The following is a 23,279-nucleotide window of genomic DNA, read 5'->3' as shown; positions in this document are numbered from 1 at the left end:
CGCCGATGCTGCTGCAGAATCAACTGAAGCCTCTGGTGCCCATGAGTCATCGCTCGTCTGACACGATGCAGGACCTGTGAGTGACGTCACAGCGTGATCTGGCAGAAGCTGGGCGTTCTGAAGAGAAGTGGATGATACTTCTCGTCAGAGCGCCCAGCTAGTAAAAGTATTAAAAACGCCCCGATGTACGCACATAATACACGCCCACTTGGACTTTTACACACACCCACTTGGACTTTTGCAAGCCTCATTTGCATAACTACAAAAATGGTCATAACTTGGCCAAAAATGCTCGTTTTTTAAAAATAAAAACGTTACTGTAATCTACATTGCAGCGCCTATCTGCTGCAATAGCAGATAGGGGTTGCAAAATCTGGTGACAGAGCCTCTTTAAATGGTTCAGGAGTTATGCTTGCAAGGCAATTTCTTTTCTACATAGCATTATAACAAATATACATATAGAATATAATATGAAGGATAGGTTATGTGTTGGGCGAACCTATTGAAAGTGAATCACAGCAAACTAACTGATAAATATGAAGCGTTGCGTTTTGCTCAGCGCAAATTACCATTTTTCTTCAGTTGAAAATTGCTTTCTGAAAAGCATGTTGTCATATTTTACTGAGCTTCTGTGTTTCACTATGCTTTTCTCTTCCAATACTGTAATAAATATTTTAGATTTTACTGCAAAATAGTTAAATACTTTATATAAAAACCTAGTTCTGTGTGGGAAGGAAATCCTTTTCTACAGTATGTCAGTGTAAATCCCACATGAAATTCAGCATGCTATTGAAATATCCAAGTAGCTTTGAATTAAGACTTTCCTGGCACACACAAGCACACAGTACTTATGTGAGCTCTTAGCCAAACACTAAAATCAAGGGCACTTATATAACTACTACAGCTGAATAATAGTACACATTATCTAAGGGAAAAGCAAAGTGTAATAGCTCAACAGTCACTGACTTGTGTCCAAGTTATGAAATAATATACACTACAATTAAAGGAACAGTTAGGGTATGTTCACACTACAGCGTCCGTAGCGGCCGAAATTATGGGGCTGTTTTCTGAAAACAGCCCCGTCATTTCAGCCGTAACGGCATGTGCAGGCGCTTGAACACCGCGTCCAATACGGACGTAACTGGAGCTGCTTTTCATTAGAGTCAATGAATAACGGCTCCAATTACGTCCCAAGAAGTGACAGGTACTTCTTTGACGCGGGCGTCTTTTTTACGCCCCGCCTTTTGACAGCGGGGCGTAAAAAAAATGACCGTCTGAACAGAACATCGTAAGACCCATTCAAATGAATGGGCAGATGTTTGCCGACGCTATTGAGGCGCATTTTCGGACGTAATTCGGGGCTAAAACGCCTGAATTACGTCTGTAAATAGTGTGTGTGAACATACCCTTAAAATAGAGAATATTTATTTAAAGGAGTTGTCTCACGGCAGCAACCCCTGTCCATATGCTCTGTCACATTTTGCATGTATTTTTTAAGCCAAAAATCATCATGCGGTCCTTAGGTCAGCATACAATAATGTCCTTGGCTGTAAGAGAACTGAACTGCTCAATCCAAAGAAGCGTAATTTTGATGAACAAATTCGGATCATAGGGACCTATGATTCGGCTAATGAAGAGGTAATAAGAATTTTACAGGCCTACTGGGGGATCTTGAAGGCAGAACCTGATGTTGGGGTTCTCGTTGGAGATAGACCCTCTTTGACATATCGGAGGGGGAGGTACATTAGAGACAGGGTGGTGCATAGCTATCTGCAACCACAAGTACAGACATCTTAGCTGACACATGGAGTTAAGGGGACGTTTAAATGGGGGTCATGTAGGGCTTGTGAATCCATACTGTGCCGATAAAACTTTTCCAGTAATACCACGGGAACGTTATATGAGAATAAATCCTTTATAAACTGCAAAACCAGGGGCATTGTATAAATCATAACATGCGGATGTGGGCTCCAATATGTGGGGAAGACAATCAGAGAGTTTAGAAGGTGGATTAGGGACCATATAGGTGACATACGAAGAAGTGAGGATACTCCGGTGGCACGACATGTCTGGGAATGTCACCAGGGCGGCCACCCTTAAAATTCAGGGTATTGAGCAAATACGACCATCAATTAGGGGTGGTAAGCTGGATAAGCGGATCCTACAAAAAGAAGCCCAATGTATCTTCCGCATGCATACCACTAAACCTGCTGGTCTTAATGAACAGATCTCTTACACCTTTTTCCTCTAACAATTTTCTGTTTTGGTCACTGATTTTTGTGTATGGTCCCTTTCACCTTCTTGGTGCCCAGCTTTGGAAATTGTTCCAGGACATCTAGGGTCTAATTTACTCTCTCTGCAGCTACTACAGGTCCCTATATAACGGCCTTATGATGATTATGTTGTTTTTAGTATATATGGATTGGGGTTGTTGAAACCCCCCCTCCCTACATATAGCAACATACGTAGCCCCTGCAGCCTTTTCTGTTTTTCACACACTTATCGAGGGCCCCCATTTATCGTAGGGATTCTGTCAGCACATTTTTCATATTGTACTACGTGTCTCTTGCCCGTCCGTTATTGGGCGAGTGCTAACTCTAACTGACTTAATATGTGACCCCCATTTAGGAAACTAAACCCTTCAAGGAATTTATCTAGGGGTGTAGTCAGCATTTTAATCCACTTCAGCAAATTTTTTAGACTATAGATGTAAAAATGGAAAATTATTTTTATTTTCAATAATATGTAGCTATAGCTCAAATTTTCATCTTCACACGGGCTATAGAAAAAAAAGCATCATCTTTCAAGAATGGCAATACCCCATAAGTGGTTGTAAACTGCAGTTTGGATATATGGTAGGGCTCTAAGTGGAAGGAGCGCTATTTGGTTTTTAGAAAGCAGATTTTACTGTATTCGTTTCTGGACACCATGTTGCATTGCACTGAGGTACTAGTACAGTGGAAACCCTCGGACAGTGACCCCATTTCAACTACACCTCTTAAGGAATTAATCTAGAGGTGTAAAAAACATTTTGACCGAACATGTAACATGTACCGAACATGTGAAAATTGCATTATTTCTATAGATATGCCATTTCAGTGTCCAATATGATGTGCCCAGCTTGGGCCATTGTGAAAAGACAGCTCTTTAATTATTATGCTGTGTTTTCTGAATTTAAAAACACTCTACATGTGGCCCTAGTCTTTTGCCTGGACATGTGACAGTGCTCAGGAGTGAAGGAGCACCATGAACATTTGAGGCCTAATTAGGTGATTTACAAAGACTTGGTTCACAATTACAAATTCTGAAAAAATTGCAAAGGTGAAATATTAAAAAAAAAAACCAGAGCAATGAACCCATTTTAGAAAAATGACACTCCTTAAGGGATTCAGCGAGAGGTGTAGTGAGCACTGTGACCTCCCAGGTGCTTTCCAGAAATTAGTGTTCAGTGGATATTGAAGACTGAAAATTGCCATCTTTCCACAGATATGCCTTTTCAGTGCCAAATATGATGTGCCACAGCTTGTGCCACTGGAGACACACACCCCATAAATGGTTAAGCGGGTTCTCCTGAGTACAGTAATACCCCATATAAGGTCATAAGCAGCTCTTTGGGTGGACTGCGAATCCGCTATGTGACTTTTGGAGCGCAATCTTTGCTCGGCAGTAGTTTTGTTTCTGGTTTTACTGGTATTTAAACGAATAATATGCAAACTGTGCGGAGCATATCCGGGAATAATAAGGTGGAAATAACGGGGTAAATCAATAATAAAATAATAATGTGCGATAAGATTTAAAGCAATCCTTTATGCACAGGCCAGGTTTTTTAGGGCAGCTATCGCACTTATAAATGGTGTTCTTATTTATCCCTTTTTTGGGAACCTCCCTTTTTTGTTATATCAGATAGCTTCGCTGGGAAAGTGTTGCTCTGGTACAATACAGGTGGCCTCGCTTCCAGGGGAGATTATGTTTTGGGGCAGATGTGCTTGCGCCCTCCCCTAAATGGTTCTAAAATATTAGGGCCTTGATAGCCATTTCCTAAAAGTGAAAGAATCTGGTAAGCGTTATAACTTGCCATCTGTATGATGTGCACGGCCAGCTTTTTGTATCCTGGAACATGGCAAATTATATGGTAAATCGGGGTATTGTACAAATTATCCGCGCCTCAGTATTGTCTAATCTTTGGCTTCTTCACAAGTCTTATATGCAGCACACGTCTCCAAAACATCATCATCTCCGCTGCAACTATTGGGTCCACCTGTCAGGTCTAGCAAATTATGACGTGGGGTTTTCGAAACAAAACCCCTATAAATTAAATCACGGACATCATTTTGCATCATTGCATTCCAAGAGTCATAGCTTTTTTATTTTTCTGTTGATGGAACTGTGTAAGGGCTTTGTTTTTGCGGGATGAGCTGTAGTTTTTATTAGTACCATTTTGGGGTACATGCAATTTTTTGATCACTTTTTATTCCATTTTTTCTAAGTAAAGTCACCAAAAATAAACAATTCTGATATTGTTTTTTATTTAAACTTTTCAGAGGTTAGGTCATTATGAACGCGGCTATACCTATTTTTTTGCAATTATAAAGAACTTGATCTGGGAAAAGGGCAATTTTTCTATTTATTACTTAAAACTTTTATTTATTTTTCTAAAACTTTTATTTACTTTTATTTGAGTCCCCCAGGTGACTTGAAGGCCTGATCTTCTGATTGCCTGTACTATACACATCACTACTTATGTAGAGCAGTGTATTGTAACTGTAATTTTTCCACTGAAAGGCAGCCTATTAGGTCCTGCCTCTGGAAAGGCCTAATAGGCTTTCATACATGGCCAACCAGGAGGCCACTGTTGGGCTTCCTATTTAACATAGTAAACATCAGCACCCCACGTGGGGAAGCAAGCTCCCTCTGTCAACCGCTATTGATGCCACCATAACTCAGATCGGAGGTAACTCCGATCTCGACTATTGCAGCGGAATGTCGGCTGTATATTATAGCTCCTGTGTACACTTCACCGTATGGGCGTAAATGTAAGCCCATTTGTAGGAAAGCACCTCTAAAATGGTTGCACAGTTACGCCCAAATGAAGGAAGGGGTTAAAAATAATATTTTTATATAGCGCCAACATATTCCGCAGCACTTTACAATTCAGAGGATATGCGTACCGATAATATCAGACATTACAGAGTGACAAAATTATTTAACAATTCAAACAAGAGGAGTAAGGACCCTGCTCGCAAAAGCTTCCAATCTATTAGGAAAAAGGGGTGACAGAAAATGTAAAAAGTGCTTTTTTTGATACAATTGTCCAGCCATCCTTTACAAAAATAGGGTAGCACACAGAAAGCTGAATGAGCCAGAAGTCAGTACCTGTGAATACACAGATATGAAGTGCATTAGGGAAGTGTTAGGGACACTGTTGTATGAAGGGATGAGGTTCTGAAGAAATTTATAGTAAGTGTGGGGGGGGGGGGTTAAAGGAAAGGTGTCAGATGAGGGAATGTGAAAGGCCTATCTAAAAAGATCTGTTTTCAGGGCACGATTAAAACTGTGGATTTTGGGAATTATTTTGAATGTCTGGGGTAGTGCATTCTAGAGGATTGGTGCAGCACGGGAAAAGTCTTGAGACGGGAAAGGGAGGTTCGGATTATAGGGAATGGTAGTCTTAGATTGTTGGCAGAACGTAGAGCACTGGTAGGGCAGTAAACAGCAATAAGGGAGGAGATGTAACGAGGTTCAGCACTGTGGAGAGCTTTGTGGGAGAGAGTGATAAGTTAAGATTGCATTCTGAAGTGAATAGGCAACCAGTGCAGTGACTGGCACAGAGTAGAGGCCATGGTGTAGTGAAAAACTGATCCTGGCTAAGAGGTCTCCCAAGGCACAGCTTCACTGCCGGAATCCACGGCCAGAGCGTCAGTAACGCTCTGGCCAGCGATTCTGTTCCTAGAGGGAGCCCATCACGTCACTGTCCCTATATGGACAGTGACGTCAGGGGAACCTCCTTGAGCGGAATCCCCAGCTAGAGCGTTGCTGACGCTCTGGCCGGTGATTTTGCTCCTAGAGGAGTCCCTGGTGTCACTATCCATATATGGACGGTGATGTAAGGGGATCCTCCTGGAGCGGAATCCCAGGCCAGAGCCTTGCTGATGCTCTTGCTGGTGATTCCACTCCTGGAAGAGTCCCTGGTGGCACAATCCATATATGGACAGTGAGGGAAGGATCCTCCTGGAGTGGAATCCCTAGACAGAGTGTTGCCAACGCTCTGGCCGGTGATTCCGCTCCTGGAAGAGCCCCTGGCGTCACTATCCATATATGGACAGTGATGTCAGGAGCTCCTCCTGGATAAGGATTCCAGGCCAGAGAATTACTAATGCTCTGGCCGGAGATTCCACTCCTGGAGGAGCCTCTGGCGTCACTATCTATATATGGACAGTGATATCAGGGGATCCTCCTGAAGCGGAATACAACAATGTCCCTATCCATATATGGAAAGTGACGTCAGGGGCTCCTCCTGGAGCAGAATCCCCGGCCAGAGGGTTAGCAACGCTCTGGCTGGGGATGCCGCTCCTAGTGGGAGTCCCAATGGACAGGGGAGGGGGTGTAGCGCTATCCACAGGGTGGGGTGTGTGTGGCGCTATCTACAGGGGGGAAAATGTGGCGCTATCTACAGGGGGGAAAGGGTGGTGCTATCTACAGATGGAAAGTGTGGCACTATCTACAAAGGAAGGTGTGTGGCACTATATTCAAGGAGGTTTGCGACTATCTACATGGGCACTGTGGCATTATATAGGATCGGTGGCACTTCTATTGGTGTTGCCGAAGCTCTGGCCAGGCATTCCCATCCTGAAGAAGCCCCTGACGTGGACAGTAACGTCAGGGGCTCCTCCAGGAGTGGAATTCATGGCCAGAGTGTTGGCAACGCTCGAGTTGGGGATTCCATTCCTAGAGAGAGCCCCAATGGCGGTATCTACAGGGAGGGGGGTGTAGCGCTATGTAAAGGGATTGGGTATTGTGCTATCAGCAAGGGGTGGTGTGTGGCACTACCTAAAAGGGGGCTGTGTGACACTACCTACAAGGGGGCTGTGTGGCCCTGCCTACAAGGTGGGTGATAAAAAAGATGCATGGAAGGCAAAAAAATGGAAAGGTGACTTCATATTAACTGCCATGGAAGCAGATGAGATAGGATCACACATTCTAGTTGTCATTAACCAACATTTTCCATGCACTTCTAATATAGTAATATCAGGGAGAATCCCTATAAACTTATACAGTATATGTTGATGACTAGTAAACTCACAGAAGAGCATATACATTTGACTGTCATGCACGCAGGAAAAAAAGGTGTCCAAACAACCAGTAATAGAAAGCCAGCATAGGTTTTGTGGAACAGGACTTAGGTATACCATATATATTTTTTGGGTACTTTACTTTTTAAAACAGTTTTATTGAAAATGTTATGTAATAGAAATCAGAAATCAACAATTTTTTAGGCACATGAAATTTACATTGACATGTCTAAAAAGAAAGATTAGTACCAAAATGTGAATCAACTATGTGACTGCCAAATCCTAAAACTTCACTTGGCATGATGTCCGATGATATTCAGAAAAATAATTTGAAAAATAAAACAGACTATTATATGTTTTGGGTACAAATTATTTTAAATTGCATACATTTTTCTTCCCAGCTAAAACTATTATTTATTAAATGTATGTTCTCTGCAATCAAAATAAGGATAATTACATTAATCAAGACGCAAGCAGGAGAATGTGACAGTGGCAGCAACGCAAAAAATATATAAATAATTATATTATTTACTGACTTTGTTAATACATTTGCCTTAGCATGAATATACATTATCTGGAAAGTGAAACTCTGGGAAAATATATATAATTAACACCACAGGCAATAACAATTACCGCTGCATGTAACAAGGCTGTACAGCAGAAGTCGCCAAAACGATGCCAATGTTGCCAATGTTCTGCAGCTATTGGCTGAAGCTACACCACACTGACTTCCTGCTCTGCCCCCTGCAAGCACTCTGCACATAATACTGTTAATACTGAAAGATTTCTGCTTCCTTTTAGCTAATTCCTCTTGCATTTGGACCTGAAAGGGAGCTCACAGTATTATGTGCAGAGTGCATAAAAGGAGCAGAGTGTCACGGCGTGGGGTGTGGACCCACTGGGCCGTACCGTGTAGCGGGATAGTAGCTGGAAACAGTCCCAGAACCAGGAAGTGAGTGCCGGTGTCTCCCTGGAGGGAAATGCCGCCGAGAACACAGATGTCCATGGCCGGGGCTGTCAGAGGGTAAGTCTGAACGACGGCCCACGGCCATAGACGTTACACAGAGCAGGAAGTCAGTGTGGTGCAGCTTCAGCCAATAGCTGAGTAATTTTTGAGAGGGGGAACTGTTTTGGCAACTTTTGCTGTACAGCCCAGTAACAGGCAGAAGTAGTTATTGTGGGTTGTATTAAAGGATATGTACACCTTTAAAGCAATTTCTTTTTTTTAAATAAATCAATGTTTTAAGTGATTTACAACAATTTTTAAATTGACTTTCATTTTTTACGTTTTAAGATGCAGCTCCTATGTATCCTGTGTACATAGAAGTTGTATTGTTCTGAACGTTAGTGAACTTTGATGTGATCATTATTAGCTGGATCATGTGTGAGCAACTATCAGCCGAACAGTCAGTTTAGCTGACATGACGGAATCAACTTTGACGAAACAATACAGCTTCTATGTATACAGGATATATAGAAGCTGTATCTTAAAAAGTCAAATATTTTTTTAAATAAAAGTCAATTTATTGTTGCAAATCACTTAAAACATTGATTTATTAAGAAGAAAAACAAATATTTGCTTCAAAGTTGTACATAACCTTTAACCCCTTGCCCAACCAAGCCCTAATAGTAGGTTATCACAAGTAGCGCATTTGCGCACCATGTCGTACTACTACCTTATGGCCTTCAACGGCCACGACATCAAATGACACAGTGACAGAGGAGTGACGGCTGTTATCACCAACAGCAGCCAATCACTACTAACGGCCGGGGAACCAATTATGGTGGTCCACGCTCGGTGATCGCTGTGATTGGTCAATCAATGCAACTGACCAATGACAGCATTAGGGTAAGGCCACACGGTGCGGCCCTGACACGGTCGCAACGTGGCCAACAAACGTGCTGGCACTATGTAGGAGCAGCTGTCAAATACCTCGTTAAGGAGTATTCCAGTTACATGCGTATGCGCACTGCCGCTCTAGTCATTCTCTATGAGAGCGCCGGAGATAGCCGAGTGCAGTGTTCGACTTTTTCTGGCGCTGCCATAGCAAACGAATAGGGGGTAAGTTGTTGTAATTTGCAATATCGTACGGCTATAAAAGGTGTATTCATTTGTCGCCGCATGATTTTGCAAATAAAGGGACGGTTTACCCGCATTAACGTGCTGCCACTAACAGGCTGTTTGACAGACGCTCCGAACATCGTGCCGGCGCGGTTGTTAGCTGCGTTGCGACCGTGTCAGGGCCGCTCTGTGTGGCCTTACCCTTATGACACATGAGAGGGCGTTTTTTTTACCAGAGCCCACGCTCTAACTGACTCATTTCCTTTAGTGAGATGGTTAGAGTGAGCTCAGTTGCAGATCTGGAAGAATTAGGCCCTAAAAACACCTGCTAACCCCTTGATCCCCAAAAAGGGTGCTTAACCCCTGCATCACCACATCTTGCCCCCCATCCTCCTCGGTGGTGGTGGTCTTTGAATCACCCCCATCAACATACAATTTAACTCCCAATTCGCGCACAGCACGTTATACCACCGGATTGCTGCGCTGCACCATACATTTTACTCCTAATTGGTGCACGCCAAGTTATTCTCTCTGATTGCGGTGGCATAAATTTTAATCCTAATTGGTGCATGCCAAATTATACCATCTAATGGCTACGCCATTACTTTAACCTCCTAATTGATGTGCCACGAACTTTCTTAACTAAATTGTCCACACAATTTTTTACTAATTAGTCCATGAAAATGTATCCAAGTACATCCACAAAATCTATATTAATTTGTCCACCATATTGTTTATAACCAAATACGTGCACAACAATTTTTATTAAGAAATGTATCCACAAAATGTGAATTTTTTTTGTTTTTTAAAAACTCACTTAAGAGGTATAATTTTCAAATCAGGCTTACTTCTCTGAATTGTCTAAGATTTTAACACTTCTGAGCGTTGTAATCATAATACAGGGTGGGCCAATAATATGGATACACCTAAATAAAATGGGAATGGTTGGTGATATTAACTTCCTGTTTGTGGCACATTAGTATATGGGAGGGTGGAAACTTTTCAAGCTGGGTGTTGACCATGGCGGCCATTTTGAAGTCGGCCATTTTGTATCCAACTTTAGTTTTTCCAATGGGAAGAGGGTCATGTGACACATCAAACTTATCGAGAATTTCACAAGAAAAACAATGGTGTGCTTGGTTTTAATGTTACTTTATTCTTTCATGAGTTATTTACAAGTTTCTGACCACTTATAAAATGTGTTCAAAGTGCTGCCCATTGTGTTGGATTGTCAATGCAACCCTCTTCTCCCACTCTTCACACACTGATAGCAACACCGCATAAGAAATGCTAGCACAGGCTTCCAGTATACGTAGTTTCAGTTGCTGCACATCTCGTATCTTCACAGCATAGACAATTGCCTTCAGATGACCCCAAAGATAAAAGTCTAAGGGGGTCAGATCGGGAGATCCAGGAAACTGTTCATCTAGGAATGCTCGGACCTGACACCCATAATGACATAAATAACTCATGAAAGAATAAAGTAACGTTAAAACCAAGCTCACCATTGTTTTTCTTGTGAAATTCTCGATAAGTTTGATGTGTCACATGACACTCTTCCCATTGAAAAAACTAAAGTTGGATACAAAATGTCCGACTTCAAAATGGCCACCATGGTCAACACCCAGCTTGAAAAGTTTCCCCCCTCCCATATACTAATGTGCCACAAACAGGAAGTTAATATCACCAACCATTCCCATTTTATTTAGGTGTATCCATATAAATGGCCCACCCTGTACAATGTTGTAAAAATCACTAAAGTAGATATTTCACTTCTTAGCTTGCCGAATGCCCAAGTAAGGGATAATGGCCACAAGTGGGTTTTTTCTGTACCCGGGAGAACCTGCATAGCAATTTATGGGGTGAGCGTATCCGATAACACAAGCTAGGCACAACATATTGGGCACTGAAATGTAATAATTGTGAAAAATCTGCAATTTTTCATGGTTTGCATCAAATTCAGGAAAACTCCTGTGGGATCAAAGTGATCATTACACTCCTAGAAAAATTCCTTGAAGGGTGTAGTTTTTAAAATAGGGGCACTTCTCAGGCTTTTGTAATATTTCTACACGTCTGTTTTCATGTGACAATTTAGTAAATATGATCAAAGTAGGCATGGTGATATTTCCTTTCTGAGCTCAGCTGTGTGCCCAAGCAAGAGATAATGGCCACATGTGGGGTATTACCGTACAGGGTAGAATCTGCATAACAGATTATGGGGGGAGTATGTCTGATAATACAAGCTAGGTACAACATATTGGGCACTAAAAGACATAATTGTAAAAAATATATATTTTTCAAGCTTTGCATAAAATTTTGGAAAACTCTTGTGGGGTCAAAATTATCACTACACCCTTAGATAAATGTCTTTGGGGGAGAGGGGTCATTTCCGAAATAGGGTCACTTATTAAGGGTTTACACTGTACTGGTCCTGAGGGGCTCTGCAAACACAACAGGGCAACCAAAACATATTCCTGCATAATCTGTGCTCAAAAGCCAAATGGCACTCCTTCCATTCTGAGCCCCGCCGTGTGCCCATACAGCAGTTTACGATCACATACGGGGTATTACCGTATTCAGGAGAAATTCCATAACAAGTTGTGGAGTGCTTTTGCTTCTATTACCCCTTGTATAAATGAAAAATGAATAACTTCAACTAAAGTGCAAAAAACACTCCTCCAGAAGGAAAAAGACAAACAGTCAACTGCTTTATACCATCACCTTCACTAAAGCACCATCTTTGTTTTCAGCTTGTGTTTCAAAATGGAGAATTTAAATGCATTACTAAATACCCTGCCATGTGTCGTTTCCAATATCCTTATTTTCATTCGTTATATGAAGCCTTTGAATTAATATCACATTTCTGATTATGCCTGATGAGTCGATGAGCAACAAGCTGCAGTGCACTGATACCTTAAAAAAAAGCAGTAATCATGATTTGCTATGCATTTAGTGGGTGCTAAAATATAAAGATACATATCATAGGAATAAACACACAATATCTAATTGGAGTCTTACGAAAACATTTTCTTCTAAGCTATTACAATTTGGTCTGACTCGCTCATTTAATTAAAACATTCGCCAATCATACGCTTAACAACAGCAAGGATACAATATCCTTGTAATTATAGAAGAGCAAACAGTGTCAAACTCAATCAGATCATCTGCTCCCTGGGATCTGCCTCAGTGGTCGGTGCAACATTCTACATTCAATTAACCATATAATCACAAACATACTATAGATTCATTTTAAAAAGAACCTGTTACTAGGGCTGCTGGGGTTTAGTATTCCGAACTTCCCCAGGTCAAAAATTTGAGCTTTGGAAATAGTTAGTAAAGTAACTTGCATTTTACCGAGGTGAGCCCGGGAGCGGCACCGGGCGATTGCGCATTGCGGACATGATACAGAGAAGAGTACACTGCACATGCGCAGTGAAGCGAGATGAAGTGTCCTCGGCTTTATGTGCACAATGTGAATGCGCTTCATGCCACCAGGAAACCTCTCATTAAGTTGTGAGTAACTTTACTAACTATTTCTGAAATGGCCGTTTTTGACATGGGGAGGTTTAGAACACTAAATGGCATAATGGCATGCTGGTGGTTTAGTGGCTTCAAATCTAGTGGCAGGTTCCCTTTAAAACTAATAAGCACACTAAAATGATCAAGTTATAGCTACTTCTCACCTAAAAATGTAAAAGGGAAAACAATTAAGATATATACTCACCCACACAGCCTATTTGGCCTTTAGAACAGATACAATTTTTTAGTCTTCATACTTAGGCTATGTTCAGACCTACATCGGGCCATTCCTCTGATGGAGCAGAACAAGGGAATAACGGAAGCAACGGTTCCGTTGACCAACTTTAATAGGTTCCGTCGCCTTTCCATCGGGGTGTCCGTTGTTTTACCAGAGACAATAGCGCAGCATACTGCGCTATTGTTTCTGGTAATCTCCACCGAATCTGCGACTGAGGCCTCTAACGGAGCCCCCAAAGCGGATGTGGATGAAGCCTTAGGGCTCATTCAGACAAGTGCAACCCTCGTCCGTGTGCTGTGCGCTGATATAACTCACAGCACACGGACCCATCCACTTCAATGGGGCTATTCAGACATGCGTGAGTTTTCATGCAGCGAGTCTCAGTTACGTGAAACTCACTGCATGTCCTATATTGGTCGTTTTTGCACACCTAGTCGCCCATTGAAATCTATAGGTGCATGAAAACCACGGACAGCACACGGACAATATCCGTGTGCTGTCCATGCTTCACACATCAAATACATTGAAAAGCAGAGAAATACATATTTTTTTTTTTAAATGAATTGCTTGCACGGATGTGAAAAACGAATGACACACGCAAAGCACACTGATGCCAATACGCAACGCACACGGACAAGAAATGTTGGAAAAACGCTGCCTTTTTTTTACCCCCCAAAAAATCATACATGTTCGTCGTAATGTAGCCTAAGTTATTCTGGGTCTCTCTAGAAGCCAGAATTTCGTTTTCTTCTAAGGGTATGTTCACACGAGGGCGTCCGTAACGGCTGAAATTACGGGGATGTTTCAGCCTGAAAACATCCCCGTAATTTCAGCCGTAACGGCATGTGCAGGCGCTTGAACGCCGCGTCCATTACGGACGTAATTGGCGCTGCTATTCATTGGAGTCAATGAATAACGGCTCCAATTACGGCCAAAGAAGTGACAGGTCACTTCTTTGACGCGGGCGTCTATTTACGCGCCGTCATTTGACAGCGGCACGTAAATATACGCCTCGTGTGAACAGACAAACGTCTGCCCATTGCTTTCAATGGGCAGATGTTTGTCAGCGCTATTGAGGCGCTATTTTCGGACTTAATTCGGGGCAAAAACGCCCGAATTACGTCCGTAAATAGGCCCTGTGAACATACCCTAAAGAAAACAACCCTTGGTGATTACGTGTATGGACTTTCCTCAGTGACGTCAAAAGGGCTCTCTCTATCTGTTTTTTTCTCCTGCCTCTCCAAAACCTACCATAACTGCATGTCAAAATCCATAAAGTAATTATAATATGCAAGTTTTTTTGGTTTGTTTGATTAAATAATGTCTGTTTATTATAGGCTATGAATGCTTTTACAATTATGTAGGCTTCACAGCTAAAATCTTTTAGCATTTTTGAATGGCTCAATGTCTGCTCTGATGATTTTCATTCTGGAAAGCAAAGTCTTTATTCCAAGTACTGTACATTGTCCCACTACATTATACACCTATCAGTCATAACATTAAAGCCACCAGCCTAATACTGTGTAGCTCCCCCTAATACAGCCAAAAGAGCGCTGATCCATCGAGGCATGGACTTCACAAGACATCTGAATTTGTCCTGTGCTATCTGGCACCCAAGCGTTAGAAGCAGATCCTTTAAATAGGAACTACACTTTAACAAACTTTGCATAACTCAATAGTATAAGCAAAGAAACTTTGTAATATATCTTATTACAGAAAAATGCCTCTTTCTTTACTTATTACCCCCCCAACCCCCCGCCACCAAACTGCTCACTCATTCTGAATGTACTGCTTTCTCTATCTTGTCTTAGACAAGATGGTCTCTCAGCTCACTGAAGGATCAAGTAACAGCTGCTCATATAAGTCTATGGAATGGGGAGAAGGAAAGCAGGGACAGAGTGAGAAAGAGGCAGAAAGAGAGAGAGAGAGAGAGAGAGAGAGAGAGAGAGACATATGCTGCTGCAGCTGCTTGTTGTAGGAGTTCTCTTTCACCTCACTGCTACACTGCTTGTTACTTCTGTACAATGCCTTCCATGTTGCTGCTGCCTTAATGTATGAGATAGATAGATATAAGAGAGCAGGATTCTCCCCTTCTCTGTGTATAGAAGACATGATAGCAGTTAGGCTCCACCTACTAGCTCACAGAAAACTGAGAATTAGGCCCCATGCACACGAACGTATTTTTTTCCTCCCGTAAATACTTACGTATTCGACCCGTATTCCACCAGTATTTAAGGACCCGTGCCCGTAAATATGGGTCCGGTGTCACCAGTATTCCACCCGTATTTACCGACCCGTTTTCTCTGCACTAATCGGCAGCCCCTTCTCTCTATCAGGATAGAGAGAAGGTGCAGCCCTTTCGGGCAGAGTTTTCGCAGCGTTTGAAAGTAAAAAAAAGTTCATACGTACCCCGGCCGTTGTCTTGGTGACGCGTCCCTCTTTTGACATCCAGTTCGACCTCCTTGGATGACGTGGCAGTCCATGTGACCGCTGCAGCCTGTGATTGGCTGCAGCGGTCACATGGGATGAAATGTCATCCCGGGAGGTCGGACTGGAGGAAGAAGAAGAAGAAGAGTTCTGGGTAAATTAACTTTTAATCAGTTAACTCTTTCAGCACCCTGGACAGTGACTATCCCCTGACGTCGCCTAGCAACGCTCCCGTAATTACGGGTGCACACACGTAGCCACCCGTAATTACGGGAGCCCCATAGACTGCAGAGGGGAAAACTGCTAAAATATGCAGAATACAAGTCATATACTGGTCAGAAATAGTGTTATTCCTCAAGTAAACACACATAAAAGTCGTCTGAAAGTTTAGATACACTTCAAGTCCTGCAGTAGCATTGCCGTATAGCTGAGGAGATTCCTTCTGCAGGAAAGTAAGAAGGGACTATATCTTCAGTTGCCAGAGTAGGAAGGAGATTTTGCTCAGATCCCCTCCCCGAGCAGGACAGTCTATCATGAGCACCAAGGAGGCCAAATAAAAGCAAAAAATTATGATATATTTTTTTTATGCTAGAAAAGCGGCAAATTACTTTATAACAGCTATTAACAGCATTTCAGGACTTTTGGTATGAACATGACCCATTGAAGATACTGGTGGTATATAGGCCTAAATATATCATTCTATTATTGCTCCTGTTCACTCACATAGCCAGGAGTTAATAAATGTTAATGCTTAGTACCCTTGATATATCTAGGTCATAGTGTCTGACAGGATGATGTCAGAATGTTAAACAGACAGAAACAGTGCACTCTTCTTACTATCATAGACATGTAAGGCAAAGAATCCATACATTCAGAATACCATCCAAAATACTTACAGACGGTTCTTTATTAATCAGTGATAGTCCAATATATTAATATGAACTCTGCTTTTTCCAATTTAATATATATTAACATTTTATAATATCTGAGTTTCTTTTCCACTGCCAACATAATTTGTGCATTTGAGTACGAAACCCTTGAGCTGACTTTGACGTACCACTGAGCCTGGATGGCAAGACAGCTAAGATTTCCCTTCTGGCTAATGTTCATTTATACATACATACATGCACCCCCTTATCCCAGACTTCCAGCTGCCTGTCTCCCCAAGTTCCCATAAATATACAGTATATACCTCAGCATTGAAGTACAATCTATTGTACGGATATGCATAGCAGCAGCTTCAATAAACCATGCCACATGAAAAGAGATTGGAAAAAGCGTGTTTATGTTCTTATTTATCAGCACACAAAAGGGCCATCTACATGTCTCCATTTTTTCTGCTAATAAACAGGCAGTAACTGGTCTCCTGTGTATTCAGCATTCCAGAGAGGAAGCCAGGTATATTAGACAGTATCCACACAAGTCATGTTCAATTGAAGGCACTCCTGGGCTTTAACTGCTATGGAAAATACCACATATTGTCTCATTTGGATCATTTTAGTAATAACTCCAGCTCCCAGGAAAGATGTCTTATAACAAATAGTATATTCAAAAGCCTGCAGCACGAGGACCCATTTAAAGGTAATGTCATTTCTACAATGAATGGAAACATATACAACAGTAAATAGAACATTATCTGTATTTCTTTTAACAAACATATTCAGGAATCAATGCATGCATGCTATACTGTCCATTGTGTAATCTGCCTTATACAATTATTTGTATGTAAATGAGATGGAGGAAATGAATTCAGCAGACAGGTCTTTAACTTGAAAGATGGGCAAACTCATTTAAAATATAACTAGAAAACTTTATTTTTTCATTGGTTTGTGCGAGATATACCAATGATATTTAAAAGAGAAAATTCCCTAATGTAATGTTATTTCTGGAATAGCTCTTGAGCTTTAGTAAAACAGAGCAAAGCAATTGGAGAACTCTACATTAGTAGTTGCTCTACTGGTCTGTTGTGAAAGCCTGTATTCTGAAAAGGTGCAGCAGGGAATCCATAGAACTTACATTTCCCATAATACACTGCTCCATTTTCAAAATCCCCTGTAGCTAACAAAAGTGATTCCATTAAGGCTACATTCACACTGTTTGAGGTGAACGGTCAGTTTATACGCTGGTAAAATCTCCCAACACGTACATCGGTTCTCCTCTTGGCATATATTTGGCCAATTTATGTTGGGATTTCACAGCGCCAACTGTATTGAAAATCATAGTCGAAAACGCTTTTCAGTGCAACAGATTAAAGAAAAAAAGAATACGAGTAGACTTATGCAACTGCATAGGAATATAGTTGCAAACATTTGGCCGTACATATGTTCAATGGGAGGTTTCCCTTAAGAAAACTACATCATATGCGAACTTTGCTATGTTGTAGATTGGCCAACTTGAAGCAATGGTGGCTTGTCCAGTCACTGAGGAAACATTATACACTGCCAATGCTAAGACAAGACTTCCAGTGACAAATATTACCCTAGAAAGATGTTATTTTCAGGGAATGGACAGTCATATAGAACCAAGAAATATGACTAACATACAAACAGAAACATCTATAAAGAGAGTTATTGAATGTGAGTGATACTGAATGCTATCTGTAGGGAAGATAACATTAAGACTATGTTCACATGGGCTATTTTCAGCCGTTTTTCGGGCTGTAAACGCCCAGAAAAACGGCTAAAAATGCAGGGGGCTGAATGCCTCCAAACATCTGCCTATTGATTTCAATGGGAAAAATGGCGTTCCGTTCACACAGGGCGTTTTTTACATGGCCGTTTTTCAAAACGGCCGCGTAAAAAAATGCCTCGTAAAAAGCAGTGAATGTCACTTCTTGAGCCGTTTTTGGAGCCATTTTTCATTGACTCAATAGGAAACCAGCTCCAAATACGGCAGTAAAAAACGCTTGATGCTTAAAAAACGGCTGAAAATCAGAGGTTATTCTCCTTTGAAAACAGCTCTGTATTTTGAGCCGTTTTTTGTTAAGCGTGTAAACATAGCCTTAGGGTATGTTCAAAGCTTAACAAGAAACGGCTGAAAATACGGAGCTGTTTTCAAGGGAAAACAGCTCCGTATTTACAGGCGTTTTTTAAGCAACTACAGTTTTTTGCGACGTTTTTTTATGCCCGTTTTTGGAGCTGTTTTTCTATTGAGTGGGAACGGAACACCCATTTTTTCCCATTGACATCATTGGGCAGATGTTTGTAGGCGTTGAGCCCCTGCATTTTTAGCCGTTTTTGGGGGCGTTTACGTCACCCAAAAACGGCTGAAAATAGCCCATGTGAACATACCCTTATGCTTGTACTGAGAAAATGTTCTCCTTTTTTAGGCAGCAATGACATCTCATTGAATAAATTATTTGTCAAAGTTAGCACAGCCACTATAATAAACTCATGTCTACAGACATTCTCCCAGCACAAGGTATTGCAAAAGCAAGTTGGGACCTGACCAAATTCAAGTTCTCCAAAGTATGCATTTGCATCATATTTCAAGACGATTATGAATAACCCACAGTCAAATAAAAAAATTAACTAATTAAAAAATAAATAAATATATATATATATATATATACACATAAACACATTAGAGCTCAATATAATATCATCACATAACTCATGAATAATGAGAAGCCAGTGCTTTAAAGGCCGACACTACTATGGATTCCAGCATCATTAACCCTTTCTACAACTGCTAGTTACCTTAGTCAGCTGTGCTATCTTCTTGCTCATCTTAAGGTGCAGTTCAGCAGTATACTCCATGCTCAGTCCAGCTTGATGTGCCATCACACCAGGAGATGAGGGCACAAACTTGGCAGTACTGGTAGAAGCCCCTCCACCGTAGTAATGCTGTTGCTGATGCCAGCTCATCCCTGTCGCCATCTTCACGTCTTCAAATCCCTTTTACCTCCCCCCTATAAAACAGTAAGCGAGGGTGAGAAACCGATGACACTCCAGAGACAATAAAGCCACAATGGTATATGAATTAGGAAAGAGCAATGTGCTGATGTGCAGCCTGAGGGTTGTGACTGTGCACAGTGACTGAGGCAAGCACTGCTTACTCCCCCTCCCATCACTGTGTGTGAGGATAACACAGGCTCAGTAAGGATGGATAGCCAATGAATGAGCAGAAAATAAGGGGGGTGCAAGTGCAGAATAGATGTATGCATGCATGTACTAAATACAATTTAGCATTTTTGGTACATAGCAACAATAATGGTGGAGTATGTGCAAATTTTTGCAAAATGAAAAACATTCTATGAAAAAACCTTTGTTGGATCTCAATGGAATAGAGCTATAATGTGTTAGAAAATCTGTCTCACGTGTGTAGGAATGACAACCTCCAGATGATCAGGATAATGTTATAATATGAGAGAGTGCATTGACGGTCATATGTCAATTACTATGCATAGCTATCACAGAGAAGAGTTTTTAAGAGTAAGCTTTAGAAAATAATTGTAGAAAAATATTATGAAGAGTGTTCTGAGAAGTTAGCGATCTAGTATTTTTAGGGCTTGTCCACGTGTAGTGGAATTGCTCCATATTTTCCGTCTGGAATTGCAGACGGAAATACGCAGCAGAATACAATAGCAGCAAAGAGGGTGAGAATTAACAAATCTCATCCACACGCTGCGTACAATTTCTGACCAGAAATTCACCTGTGGTGCGTATTTTTCGTACCGCAGCATGTTAATTCCTGCTGTGGAAAGTGGACTGAAATGCTGCGTTTTTCAGAGATGTCACCATCTCCCAAAATTGAGGAAAAAGCACCAAAATCCACACCATTTTATGCAATAAAAAACACAGGAAATGGTGCAGTTTTTCCACAGAGGAATTTCTGATACTTTCTGCGGAATTGCTGCGTTACATGAGGACATGCCCTTATATATTTAATTGTGCACTACAATGAGCATTCTAATGAAAAACACATTATGGACAACCTTATGTTATTTTAGGGCACAACAGAATCATATCGGAGGGTTTCCTGCTCAGGACTCCATTTTAAAAGCTAGAGAAAAGAGCTACTGAATAGAGCAGCAAAATTCAAAACATATAACTTAGGGCTTCTTCACACGAACTTTGTATATGCCCGCTAAAACAACGGCCGTCACACGGACGCATGTATTTCAATGGGGCCAATCACATGGCCGTTGTTTTAACGGACAGTGTGAAGGGTTCGTTAAAAAATAGGACATGTCCTATTTCCGTTTTCATGGATCCCTTGATAGACTAAGTCTATGAGGGATCCGTGAAAACGGGTCCCGCACGGATGTAACTCGGATGTGAAAATTGGCCGTTTTTCACGTCCGAATTTGCACTCGGTCGTATGAATCTAACCTTAGCCAAATAAAAAATAGGTCTGTATCCATTTACCTGATCAATAGCATTAAATGAGTTATCCCACAATTAAATATTACATATCTCTGTTAGATCACGGAAAACAATTTTTCATTTGCAATTTACTAATAAATATTGATGTTATATCATGTGATCTTGTGATGTTCCCCCTTTGTGGTCCATTCATGTGCATGTGAGAAAAAAACAGATTCTAGTGTGCTGATTTTTTTCTTGGCTATCTGGACAATAGTAGGAATCACTCCATCGACCATATGCAAGAGGATCTGAATGGTGGGTCTGAGCTACTGGGCATGCATGTCCACTGACATTCCACTGACATCCCCTTTAAAGGGCTTTCCAGAGAGATAAAATTAATGGCATCAATATCTGATCAGTGGGGGTCCGACTCTTGGCACCCCCACTAATCAGCTGAAACACTTGTACCGGCGTTCTTAAGTATTACAGCCTTCTCCCACCCTGGAGAATTGGTGGCCACCAGTGATCTTCTTATCCTGACTAATCAAAACAGGAGCTCTGCAAGTTCACGTGTAGCAAAAAAAATTAAATATAGCTCCAGAACTATCCTTTAAGTCCACGTGGTCCCTGTTAGAGCAGCTCTGGCCCCCAGTAGACCCAGCATGTCAATGCATTCCATGGACAGCCATTCATTTGAATGGCTGGCGTGTAATGCTACATTTCCCTTACAGCTGCTGCTGTAGGGGATATGTGTGACTGGCCATGGCTTCCCTTCACTGGGAGTAAAGAAACCGGACCGATCAGCTGATCACCACACCATTTTTTTTTTGTTTTACAAAGGTTGTCTATATCACAATTATATTAAATAATATTATATTATTTTGCATGGTGCAGGGGTTAGTGGTGGTCTCGGGCAGGAAAGTGTACCTATAATTACATTTTATTTAATAAATATATTATAAAGGTTGGGGCTCTGTTTCTTTTTATAAAGAGTGTCAAATCCCCTGATTTCCGTCACACATCCTGAAGCTGCCACTAGGGGGAGCACTGCATTGGGATTTTTACAGCTCTCTTTGAACTCAAAAATTAATTTATATATAGTGAGCTCCCTCTAGTGGTAGCAGAGAGAATTTCAGCTTTCAACGGCTCAGAGGTGCTAGGAACCCCCCTCCTAATTTCGCCCCTGCTATCTATCTATCTATCTATCTATCTATCTATCTATCTATCTATCTATCTATCTATCTATCTATCTATCTATCTATCTATCTATCTATCTATCTATCTATCTATCTATCTATCTATCTATCTATCTATCTATCTATCCATCCACCGTTAAGCCACACTAGCAAAAGATATAGTGAGTGCACACCTCAGGGATCCGACCAAAGCTTCCAATTCAATCCACATATATTAAAAAATAGACAGCACTCCAACTGAAATGTGAAAAAGGGATTCTTTATTGCCCTTGTGCCACGTTTCGGCTCTAATGCCGGAGCCTTTTTCAAGCATAACTCTTAGGGTATGTTCACACGGCCTATTTACGGACGTAATTCGGGCGTTTTTGCCCCGAATTACGTCTGAAAATAGCGCCTCAATAGCGTTGACAAACATCTGCCAATTGAAAGCAATGGGCAGACGTTTGTCTGTTCACACGAGGCGTAATTTACGCGCCGCTGTCAAATGACGGCGCGTAAATAGACGCCCGCGTCAAAGAAGTGACCTGTCACTTCTTTGGCCGTAATTGGAGCCGTTATTCATTTACTCCAATGAATAGCAGCGCTAATTACGGCCGTAATGGACGCGGCGTTCAAGCGCCTGCACATGCCGTTACGGCTGAAATTACGGGGATGTTTTCAGGCTGAAAAATCCCCGTAATTTCAGCCGTTACGGACGCCCTCGTGTGAACATACCCTTAGGCTGGGTTCACACGACCTATTTTCAGACGTAAACGAGGCGTATTATGCCTCGTTTTACGTCTGAAAATAGGGCTATAATACGTCGGCAAACATCTGCCCATTCATTTGAATGGGTTTGCCGACGTATTGTGCAGACAACCTGTAATTTACGCGTCGTCGTTTGACAGCTGTCAAACGACGACGCGAAAATGGACTGCCTCGGCAAAGAAGTGCAGGACACTTCTTTGCCACGTAATTTGAGCAGTTCTTCATTGAACTCAATGAAGCACAGCTCAAGATTTACGAGCGTCTCAGACGCCTCGCAAAATGCGAGGAGGAGCATTTACGTGTGAAACGAGGCAGCTGTTTTCTCTTGAAAACAGTCTGTCTTTTCACACATAAATGCCTCTCATCGTGTGCACATACCCTTATGTACTAAACAGTGGTTTATATGGGGACTTGACAATTTGTCCCTATTACAAGTAATTAAATACAAATATTGATAAAAAACAGTGTAATAAATTTTGACATATTTTAAAC

At 41.5% G+C, this 23,279-nt stretch overlaps 1 protein-coding gene across 7 annotated transcripts in view; it reads right to left on the bottom strand.

Moving 5' to 3' along the window:
- The window catches only part of FAM184A (family with sequence similarity 184 member A), a 273,827-nt gene that overhangs the window by 229,065 nt on the left and 21,483 nt on the right, over positions 1 to 23,279 (bottom strand). For 4 of the 7 annotated variants that reach the window (XM_075862411.1, XM_075862410.1, XM_075862409.1 and 1 more), the window contains exon 1: positions 19,234 to 19,596. In XM_075862411.1, coding sequence (XP_075718526.1) covers positions 19,234 to 19,413 — 180 coding nt within the window. In that variant the 5' untranslated portion in view covers positions 19,414 to 19,596. Of the gene's footprint in view, positions 1 to 19,233; positions 19,597 to 23,279 lie in introns of those variants that run through there. The other 3 variants (XM_075862406.1, XM_075862407.1, XM_075862408.1) reach the window with 1 other exon arrangement.

Source organism: Rhinoderma darwinii, chromosome 4 (assembly GCF_050947455.1).
Source record: "Rhinoderma darwinii isolate aRhiDar2 chromosome 4, aRhiDar2.hap1, whole genome shotgun sequence".
Lineage (NCBI taxonomy): Eukaryota > Metazoa > Chordata > Amphibia > Anura > Rhinodermatidae > Rhinoderma > Rhinoderma darwinii.
Note: the sequence above shows the minus strand (reverse complement) of the source record. Positions and strands in the feature narration are given on the sequence as shown.